This window comes from Urocitellus parryii, chromosome 1 (genome assembly GCF_045843805.1).
Source record: "Urocitellus parryii isolate mUroPar1 chromosome 1, mUroPar1.hap1, whole genome shotgun sequence".
NCBI lineage: Eukaryota > Metazoa > Chordata > Mammalia > Rodentia > Sciuridae > Urocitellus > Urocitellus parryii.
This window is the reverse complement of record NC_135531.1, coordinates 146,042,990-146,054,204: the sequence shown is the minus strand read 5'-3', so window position 1 is coordinate 146,054,204 and position 11,215 is coordinate 146,042,990. Positions and strand designations below refer to the sequence as shown.

The following is an 11,215-nucleotide window of genomic DNA, read 5'->3' as shown; positions in this document are numbered from 1 at the left end:
TCTCTCTTTCTCCCTGTCCTCTCTTTCTATCTCTCTCTTTCCCTCCCCCCCTTCCTCTTTCCCTTTTTCCCCCCTTCCCCCCACCCTCTCTGGTGTAGCTGTCTACGGCAACCAGCGTCCTCCTCATCTACACGCACTGAAAGGAAAGAAACATCTTTGGTTGGGAGAGAAGGAGGAAAAAAAAAAAAGAAAGGAAAAAACTTGCCTGGTTGTGGAAAATGACACTTGAAGTAGCAAAGCCGGCAGCGCGAGTTGAGTCTATTGTTTCTTAAATTGCTATCACGTTTTTTTTTTTTTCTTCCTGCTTGTTCAAGTGAAAGGTACCTCTACAAAAGGAAACTCCAGCCCCTCCTGTTCTCCACCGGCCTGTGATCACTACCAAAAAAAAAAAAAAAAAAAAAGAGAGAGAGAGAGAGAGAGAAAAAAAAAAGGCAAAAAAAAAAGCGAAAAAAAAAAAAAAAGCACCCAAACCAAAAATCAACCAACCAAACAACCCCCAACAGCCAAGCATACATCTCTAATTTTTTTATTTTGGTCTTTTCGTTGGATTTTCCCTTTCTTCTTCTTCTTTTTTATCCTCTCCTTTTTTTTTTCCGGGTTATCGCTCTGTTTTGAACGAAGGTTTACATTTTTAAAAAATTTGCTTTCCAGCCCGCCTTGATCTTCTAGCGCGAGTTCATCGACTCAAAAAAAAAAAAAAAAAAAAAGAAAGAAAAGAAAATCTCTGGTTGGCGTTTTCTTTTTTTTTTTTTTTTTTCTATTTTTTTTTTTTTCTATTTTCGAGGGGGAGGAGATTTTCCACAAGAAAAGGTTGTTTTCATGTTTGGGATTCAGGAAAGCATCCAACGGAGTGGAAGCAGCATGAAGGAAGAGCCGCTGGGTAGCGGCATGAACGCGGTGCGGACGTGGATGCAGGGCGCCGGGGTGCTGGACGCCAACACAGCGGCGCAGAGGTGGGTATCGCGCGGGGACCGCGGCCGAGGAAGCTAGCCGCTAGCGGGAGAGCTGGGAGGCGGCTGCCGCCGCGGCTGCCCCGGGGCCGGGCCGCACAGCTGCGTCCGCTGCTGCGCTCTGCTTGCAGCCTGAGCTCTGCGCTCCCCGGCTGCGCTGCAATCGTCGCCTGCGGCCGGAGAACCAGGAGCTGCCTGCGAGGAGCCCACGCTTTGCCGGCACTTTCCGCTGCCTCCTCTGTGACTGTTTTCATTTTGTTTTAACCCAGAAGAGGCGTCTCGCCAGCATGCTGTTGGATATCTGTGTTTTGTGATCATTCTTTCTTTTCTGTCAGGCTATCTCTATTTTTCTTTTTTCTCCCCTCCTCTTCTTTCTTCCTTCCCTTCCCTTTTCTTCCGTCTTTTCTTTCTTTCTTCCTTACTTTATTTTCTTTTTCCTTTCCTTCCCTCCTGCTCTTCCTTTCTTTCCCCTTCTTCCATTTCTTTCCTTTTCTCTTCATTCCTTCTCATCTCTCTTTCCCCCTTATTTTAAATTCCCTCCTTTCATTTCATTTTCCTCTTTACCTTCATCTTCCCTTCCTTCTGTCCTTACTCTTCTTTCTCTTCTCTTCCCTACTCTCCTCTCTTTCTCCTTCCCATTACCTCTCTGTCTCTTCTGTTTTTCTCTCCCCATTTCTCCCTCGAGTCTTCTCTTATTTCTCCTATCTGGTTCTCCCTCCCTCCCTCTCTCTCGCCTTCAGTTTTTCTCAGTCCATCGGTAGAATAGCAACTCCCAACTTTAATTCTGACATCTCCTAAGTCTTCCCCACCCCCTGTCACCATGGCCTCTTCCAGCCCCTCTCCCACTCAAAACTCCCCAGATGCTAGACAGTGTGGCCCGAAGGCACTGCCCTTGGAGGTTGACTTGAAGAACTTCCCTGGGCACACCCAATGCCCTTTTCCAGGGGTTCCTGATCCCAAGCGTGAAACAGTGCCCTTTTAATTCCTGGCCACCAGTTGGGCTTAGGGGAGTGGGAATCCTGGTGGCCCCAGGCCCTATCAGACTCAGAGTGCGGAAGGGAAAGAAGGAAGATGACTAATTACATCATCCCCAGCTTCCCGGGGCTGGAGACCAGAGTCCCCGGCACTGTTACCTTCCCTGCCGAGCATAAGGTTGGGGGTAGTTGGTAGTGAGAGTGAATTGGGTAACTGGGCTGGAAACGAAAGTTATGTGTGCGTGTGTGTGTGTGTGTGTGTGTGTGTGTGTGTGTACGCGCGCGCGCGCGCGCGCGTGCGCGCGCGTCCGGTGTGCCGTGTGTTTGTGCATGTATGTGCCTCTGTGCGCTTGTGTTTGGCAGGTTGGGCTGTCAGTGGCAGTCGGCACCCCTGGAGCCCCAGCCTTCAGTCTCCCAATGGGGGAGCTCAGCCAACAACCCTGGCCCTTATGATTTCTGGAATGATTGTGAGGATTTCTGCAGAGCAGAGAAACTTTCCCAGGACAGGTCTTTACAAAACATCTTAGTTCTTTCTCCCACAGAGACCACCCCGCCCCCGCCCCCGCCAACTCTGAGTCCTATCCTGGACTCTTCTGCACATGTTTTGGGGTGGAAATTTGGCTTCCCCAGGCTAGGCGTCGGTAACTGGCCAGGGCGCGGGAGGTTTCCTGGAGGGTGGCTGTTGCAGCGAGAAGCGGAGCGTGTCTTCATTCATTCCCACCTGTCCACGTACCTGAATCAAGAGATTCTAAAGAGTTAGAATCCATTCCCATGCCCCCTCCCGCTAAATTGTAAACTTTGGGTTCTTTTCTTCAAACCTCATTCGCTGCCACTTTTCTTTCCCCCCAACTCAGCGCAGTTCAAGTCGGAGAAAATGCTTATAGCGTTTGTCTCGCGCGCAAAACCCAAACAAAACTTTCACACCTCTTTGGCGAGTTTTGAGGATGCTCTCTGCCCTCCGCAGGGAGGACAAGCACAAGCAAAGACATGCCTACTGGGTTGTTGGCTACTCCTGGGGGGCCTGAGGGGTCCTGGAGGGAGTCCACTGGGGAAAGAGGAGGTGGGTGTTTGAGGGTTCTCGGGTGTGTAGTGGTAACAAGGGGGGCGCGAGTCGACGTCTTGCTTTGCCGTCTAACTCTGCGTTCTTTGGCCGCAGCGGGGTGGGTCTGGCCCGGGCTCACTTTGAGAAGCAGCCGCCTTCCAATCTGCGCAAATCCAACTTCTTCCACTTCGTCCTGGCTCTCTACGACAGACAGGGCCAGCCCGTGGAGATCGAGAGGACAGCCTTTGTGGGGTTCGTGGAGAAGGAAAAAGTAAGTGGGCGCAGCGCCTCCTCCCCTTGTTCGCGGCTCGGGGAGCAGGCCCTGGTGCCTTGGGAGGCGCGCTCCTCCATGAGTGCAAAGCATTCACAACACACTCCTGTGAGGGGTTCCCAAGCCATTTCCCGTCCCGGACGAATCTGGGCTCCCAGTTCACGGGGTCCTCCTCCATAAAAGTTCGCGTGGAGCCCCTAGAGCTGGAGAAAGGCGAGCCCGGCTTCACAATCCACTGTCATGGGTGCCGGGATGAACTCGTCCTCGACTACCAGACCACACAGCGCCTGCCTCTGATGGTCCAGGCCCGCGCCCCCAGGCCCTGGGAAGAGGATCACCCCTTCGCGCCCCACGGAATTTTCTGGAAGGGGAGAGAGAGCAGTTTGGGATGGGAACGAAGGAGGGATCACAGTTTGCAGCATTTTCTGTTGCTCCGGGGCTCACCGGCCCGGGGACCCGGCTTGGGGAAAGTTGCCTCGAAGTTGGTCCACTCGCTCACGCCGACCTCTCTCCTGCGTCTCTTGTGTCTTTGCGTCCTGCTGCAAACTAGGAAGCCAACAGCGAAAAGACCAATAACGGGATTCACTACCGGCTCCAGCTCCTCTACAGCAATGGTGAGGCTCTCATCCTGCCTGTGCCTGCACCCTGGGGTTCCATGTCTGGTCAGGGCACTCAGGGATCTCCGGGTGGAGTAAAGCCTCCCCAGGGAAGCTCAGTCCGCCATCCTGCAGGTGAACCTACCTCTCCTAAGTTTCCTCTTAGGAAGTTTCACCAGAACAGGCCTGGAGTGGCCTCAGGGCCGCTTTGTCCCTCCATTATGTACTTGAGGCCAGGTGTCATGCCCCAGTCTTCTCTGGGCCACTTGCCTTCTTTCTCCCCTTTCTGAGGCCTGTTCCTTAAGTGTGGCCCAGACCTCAGGCCGGAGGTTAGCAGTGGTGGTGGCCTTAATGGCTCTAGGCGATCGCAGAAGGGCTCTTGCCTGGGAAGGAAGAAGAGTCAAGTTGGGGGTCTTGCTCCATTCCTAGCTACAGGCTTTATGTCTAGCTTCTTAGAGCACCTGGGCTAGGCCAGCGGCAACTCTCTGGATGCTGGGGGAGGGAGGTCCAGGCTGTGCTTTTCCAGGGATGGGGGTTCCGATTCGCCTGGGATCCCTTGCCCCGTTGGTGTGGTTGAGTGTACTTTAGTTGTTCTTATGATTTGTTTTGTTATTATCGCCCCCTTCCCTCGCGACTGATCCCCTCTCATTTCTCATTTAATTCTCTTTCGTTTCCTCCTCTTTCCCCCAGGGATAAGGACAGAGCAGGATTTCTACGTGCGCCTCATTGACTCCATGACCAAACAAGTAAGTTTCTTAATTTCTCGCTGTGGGGGTGACGCTGGGGTCACAAATTTCCGGGGAATCAAGAAGCTGGTAGCTCCACAGCGGGAGGACGGGAACTCAAACCCTCCAGGCCAGTGTGGACCTGGGACCACGCTGATGGTGCGCCTTCCCAGCCCTGCGCGCACTTGCGCCTCCGCCTGGAGAGCGTAGCTCGACGTCTCCTTCCCTCCAAGGGAAGTCCAGGCCTTGGGAATTGAGCCCTCAGGGTGCTGAGTGAAGTGGATGGGGGCTGAACTTCCTCTGACTTGGCCCCAGAGCCCCAAGGGGCGCAAAGGGCTCTGGGGCGGTTTGGGCTTAACTTCTGAAACCCAAGCCAACCAGGCCTCGCAGGGGAGGCCCAGGGCTGAGGAGTTGGAGGCTAGGGGCAAAGGCGGCTTTCCGGGAGTGGCGAGAGGGCCAGGCACAGATGACCACTCCACAGATTTTTTTTTTTTTAAGGGGGGTGGTAGTGGAGGGCAGAGTTGGAACAGGGAGCGACAATTGTTAAGGATATTTTGCAAAAACCCTCCCGCTTTTGCCTCCAAGTTTGGCAGGATGCCAGGCAGCATGAGTGAGCTTGCGGTCTTAAAGGTACATAGACGGCATTTTCCTAAGCTCCCAACACGCGGTGTCAGGCAGTATACATTAAGGTTGAGTTATGGTTTAAAAGATACAATTATGAGCCGAGTCAGAAGAGAGGCCTGACATTTTAATGAGGCGCAGGAGCTCTCCCCTTCTTAATTTTAAGAAAAAGTTTAGTTTCAGAATGAAGTAGCTGGTTAGGTAGTTGCAGAACTTAGTGCAGAAATAGGAAGACAGCTTTATAGGGTGGGGGAAAAGAAATCAGAACAAAGAGAAAAGTTATTCACTGTATACTATCAGCATTTAGTAAGGGGGTTACAACTTGTTTACTTGATTGTTATTTTAAAATGTTCCCTTTAAAATAAGGGAGGTGATATTCTCTCAAAAGCTGGCTTAGAAAGCTTGAAATCAGGGTATGCATGCTTATTTAAAAACTGCTTTTAGAGATGCATGGCTTAAATATGTTGTCCAAAGTGCACATTAATTCGCTGTTGGTAATTTTAAAATACACTCAACAAGAACCAACTTAATAACAGCTAATTTCGATGACTGCTCTCATATTTCATTGTGACCTAAGTAGAAAACAAGAGGGTATGAAATGTATTTTAAAGAAGAATATATATCTATTGAAATTGACCTCATGTTATTTCCTTAAAAGATTTGCCCTTCTTGAAGATTCTGCTCATTACTTATTTGTTAGATCAGAGTAAATTCCCATTTATGCTTTCAGGCTTGGTCTTATTTTCTTTAATGGATTTGATTATTGCATAGGATAATTATCTTGCATAATTATATGTTTATGTGTTTTGGTAAGTTTTTTTTTTCTTTCCAAGCAGAAACACAAAAGCCTGACTTCAGTAACATTTTTTTTTTAACAATATCAAAACAAAAATATCTTAAGTGGAGTTTTGTTTTCAAAAATTGTCTTTGATACCCTGGATATCCTTTCCTGCCATTCTTATCAGAGGGGGAAAAGAAGGGGGAGAGTGCAAACTTAATTCATATTCCATATGTATTTATTATGATTTACTAATAAAAAGCTAATAGACATAGATAAGTATATAAGACCTGATTGTACAACATTGACCACTGAAATGTTAATTCTAGGCAGCACAGTTTTAAGGAGCACAAAATTTGAACTGATTCTATATGAGTTAAACCTCCTCAAAACTTTATTTTAGATCTGTCTAAACAAAATGTGCCAGAATTGATTTTTCCATTCTGAAATGAACTGACTTTTACACACTATGATGGGAGAATAATCTTTTGATTTTCATAAAACAATACGTCAAATACTTTACTAACAAGGTCATAGAGCTTAAGGAAACTGCAGCTAAAGTCATTCTTCGATCATTTGTATCATCATAAATTCTAGAAGAAGGGAAGGAGAGAGGGTGGGAGGGAGGAGTGAGAAGATATAGTTTTATTTTTAATGATAGCTCATCTGAGAAAGGCATTCACCCTATGTGACATCTTTCTGAAAGTTAAAATTATAGATGTATGCAATTATATATTTTGGTGAAGAGTAACCTGAAGAAAAGATTTAGTAATTGTCTAAGTTAGTGTAAAATATATGAAGGAAAAGGGATATTTCAAGACATACCTGTTTGTTTTTATAGTAATTGTTTAAATAACCACCTTCTCTGTAGCTTTTGATTTGAAAGTCAGTTCTTGCTCATTATCCATTTGCTTATTCTTTGATTACATGCTGTAACAGTTTTGAAAGTAGGTTATCTACTTGTGTATACATTTAATACAATAGTCTCCAAAAAGCAGGTAGATCAGCAGGAAGAAGTCTACCTTTCCTTAGCTGTGACATAATATTTACATGTAGCCTTAGAGAGTAAAGCAGTAAATCCTCATCCGGCTTGAGATTATTTTATAATTAAATGCCCAGTCTGATTTTAAATTTCTTTCATTTTTTTTTATTTTACTTAAACACACAGTGGTCCTTTCAATCAGAAATAAGGCTTGATATGAACTGACTAATTAAATGGTTACTTTTATTTCCCCTGGGAAATTCTTCCTGATAGACTCCAGATTTTGATTTTAGAGTGTAGAGTAAAATACTTCTGGTGATGTGAGGGGTTCTGATGACATCATAAATTGTAGAGGGAATACCTGGCCACTATTCAAGTGTCTTCTTAGTTGCTGGTTTATCAAAACATTTTTTGTTGTAGAGATATGGCTTTGTATGTATGATGTCATATCCTTAACTCCCAAGCTGGGATTAAAATTCAAAAGAAGTCTTGGGCAGGCAACATGCAAAACTATCTGTGCATTCTACATTTTCATAGATTGTTCTTGATCTTGAGTTAGCAGCATTGAGATCAAACAGAAATGTATTCAATCAACCAAGATGTATTGATATGACACAGAGTTTCACACCTTTTCAAAGTGTCTCATTAGACTATTTTGGATAATGACTCTTAATTTTGGACTCTATCAGGAAAGGAGAACCTTCAATAGAAGTGAGTGTGTAAGGCTCTGAGGCTCCTTACACCTAAGACTTCTTTGTAAAATTCATAGGACATAATATCTTAAAAATATTGTTGGCCAACTGGAAAAATAAAAGTCTTGCTTTTGGGAAGGGTTTTTCAAAACCAAGTTTAGCCGGACCAAAAATAGATTGTTTTCATGTCATTGCTGTTTTTGGTATTCTATTAGTGAGCATGCAAAAGAGCCCTGTAGGATCCAGAAGTTTATGGTTGTTGCATCCAAGTAACAGTATCTACTGCAGAAGTTCAGATGAACCCAGCAGAGGAGGTCAGAGTTTCAAAATGCCTTATTTCAGATTTTGGTCTACTACTTGTAATATGATTACATTCTGGGATTGCTTCAGTGAGGTATTTATCATTAAATAGTTAAAAACCAAAACATTATTATCTCCCCTCCTACCATCTTGCTTCAAGAGTGACATTTTTTTTCAGTGACACTCAAAGAATATCAAATTTCATAAACTTATCAAAAACAAAATGTTCCCTGCCCAAACAAAAGCTTTTTTTTTTTTTTTTGAGAAAGGAAAACAGTTATCATCTTAAACTTTTGTATGTATGGATTTAAAGGTGGGAGATGTGCTTTGGAGGGACACACAATGGGGGGTCCAAGGTGCAATAATCAAATGCTGTCAGATTCTTTCTCCCAGCCAGGCTTCTTTAAATATTGTTTTGATATTCCCAGTACTTTAAGTTATTGATGCAAGTGCATTTTTTCCCTATTGATTGTTTTATTATATCCTGCCACAGCTATGCATATTTGATTAACAACCTTCTCAGTTTAGGGCTCTTCATTGGTAGATAAACACATTTTTAATATATCAGTAAGCTCCCAAGAAATTCACTAGTCCAGCAGAGAGGTTCTTCCACAGATTTAAGGAAAGAAACAAAAAAAGATTGGACCAAGTTTGTAATCAAGGGCCACATTTCAGCAGCTTTCTGTCTCCTATGGTAACATGTCAAAAATGCAGGTGATTTAAATTTCCTTGCACATAGAGGAATGAAGAAGTTTGGAATTTTTATGCATGATCAGGACCTGTGTTTGGGAAAATGTAAACTCATCACAGTGGAAAATGTGTTGTTTGGAGTCTGGGGGTGAAAACAAAGCTGATGGTTTTGGAGAGATTGCCGGAGCCAGATGGCCTAGTACTTCCCCAGTCTGGCGGTCCAACTGCTCCCTCCTGGATAATATACAGCCATTTGTTCGGGGATATTTACGCTAGAGCTGTTTCCATGTGAATGTTTGAACAGCATTAAAAACGAACATATTAGTAGGGATGCATTTATCGAACTTGTATGACTATACAGTCTGTTATGTCTGTCTTTACTTAGATTGCTGAGAGGGATGAAGGAGTGTTTAGACATTGGTGAATTGTTGACATAGTTGTTGAGCAAGAAAGATTTGGTCTTAGCAAGTAATTAAAATATATAAGCTTTTGGAACCAGACTAATGGGAATAATGATAGTACTCACCTGGAACTTCTGCTGTGGAAATTAAATTAATTCATACATGTAAAGGGCTTAGAACAGTGACTGACACATACTAAGTGCTTAATAACTTATCTTCTCTTATTATTATTTTATTATTATTATTATTATAATTATTACCATTGCTCTATTATTATCATTGCTCATTGGTGGAAGAAGTCAATTGTATTTATTAATATGGATATAGATTCAGTTACCAAATGACCAAAATATCTTTTATTACTGTTAGGAAAAGAAATGTAATGAGGAATTGATATGATTTATTTAAAAAAAATTTTTTTCTGGGGCATTTGGATAGCATAGGAGTTTTGTTTCTTTGTGACAGGAGAAATGCATTCTAAAGCCCACTACATTGGGTACACATTGGCTTTTTATTCAGGGCTGTGTTGTAACTGTACAGCATACTGAATATGATATAATTCCTTTGCAACTTTCCAAATTCACTTCTGAAAATGGGCCTGCTTAGCTGTTGAGCTGAAATTACATCTTTGTGATTTGTTCACTAGTAGAGAAGTTGCTAATGGAAGCAAAATAATTTTATTTTATTTTATTTTTTATTTTAATTTATCCCACTATTAATGTCATATTGCTGTCTGACACAATTGTTTATGAAATGTCAGGTTTGTAGGGTTTTCTTTGGCACAGTTTAATTTTTAACTAGGGCTTCTTTACCTACTAGTAATTTCTAGGACCACATCAGCTAGTGATTTTTTTTTTTTTAATGACAAGCAGTGCAACTTGGTTGAATGTGATGATTATTATTATAGTGTATTGATATTGTAGGTGTTCATATTATTTTTTTGATTAGTTCAGTTCTCTGTAATTTGCTGCCAAAGGCGTGTTGACAATTTATATTCAGAGGATATTTCACTTCTGGGTGAAGGAGGTACTTTGTATGTCCATGAACTTAGTCTTTAAGGTGACAAATTAAATTTGGCCTTTTATTTTGTGTATGGGAAAAAGAGTAAAATTTTCAAAGTTTTGATTTGAGTGGAAAAGTAGGAGTTTTGTTAGTTTTAGATAATCTTCCTTTTTCTTATCTTCCTTTTTCTTTATCTCTTCCTTCATTTTTTTTTAAACTAAAGATGACAAGTTTTCTGTTGTTTGGTTGCAAACTAAGAGAGGCTCCTCATGGAAGCATTTTGTTTCTAAAAGCCTTTCAGATTTTGCTGTGCCAATGTCGAAAGTATTCTCCTTGCTCCTTTTTTTTGGGGGGGGGGCCTGGAACACAAAGAGTTAAAACTATTAGAAAAGTAAACAAAGAGAAGCCCTGCTCAATTCTCTGTACTTCCTTTGGCATCCTATTGAAGTGTGATCCTGGTGTATTTTCACTGAGTATTTTTCGTTTTACTGTGTGGTCTTTATCCAGAGTAAGTTTTAGTTCACTTTTAAGAGCCAGTGATACTTTAGAAAAGCAAGGGTGAACCTGGACTTCAAAGGTGCCCTCTAAAACAGTGGCAATTGAGGCACACTTAGTGTCTTGAGCAACGGGTTTCGAAAGATGTTGCAGGTTAACTTATAAATCCAGCATTTGAAATTGATGGTATTTTATCCTCTACCAGTAAAACTTGCAGCACTGTTGTTGCATAAGAATGTGAAAGTTTAACAGCTCCTGTTTTTTTTTTTTCGAATTTATTTAGTTCATTACAAAAAAAAAAAAGGAAAACCCCAAACAAAAACAAAGAAACAAACAATACCCCCCTCAATCTGAAAGAGGGAATTAAAAATAACATACAATATTTTCTATCTCATTTTCTGACTGATCATTAGAGGACACTATTTAGAAAGGGAAGGCTGGTGCATCAGAAAAATCTGCTCTACTTTGTTTATCAATGTCACCAGGATTTTCAAGTTGAGATAAACTTATTGCTATTTACAATTTTACTTTTCTTCCTGGACATGCATTCCTACTGCCTTAAGGGATTTATTTGCCATTGGCAGGATTAATGTCAACATCATTTTCACTTGATACTGTATTTTTTTATTTCTTAAGTTACAAACCTCAACTTGATTCACCGTCAATTGATTTATTTAAATAACATATTTTTGTATA

At 42.8% G+C, this 11,215-nt stretch overlaps 1 protein-coding gene across 4 annotated transcripts in view; it reads left to right on the top strand.

The window, feature by feature from the left end:
• Positions 1 to 773: 773 nt before the first annotated feature.
• The window catches only part of Ebf1 (EBF transcription factor 1), a 377,056-nt gene continuing 366,614 nt past the window's right edge, over positions 774 to 11,215 (top strand). For all 4 annotated transcript variants that reach the window (XM_026388301.2, XM_026388300.2, XM_026388299.2 and 1 more), the window contains exons 1-4: positions 774 to 953; positions 3,081 to 3,237; positions 3,788 to 3,851; positions 4,524 to 4,579. In XM_026388301.2, coding sequence (XP_026244086.1) covers positions 820 to 953; positions 3,081 to 3,237; positions 3,788 to 3,851; positions 4,524 to 4,579 — 411 coding nt within the window. In that variant the 5' untranslated portion in view covers positions 774 to 819. The remainder of the gene's footprint in view (positions 954 to 3,080; positions 3,238 to 3,787; positions 3,852 to 4,523; positions 4,580 to 11,215) is intronic.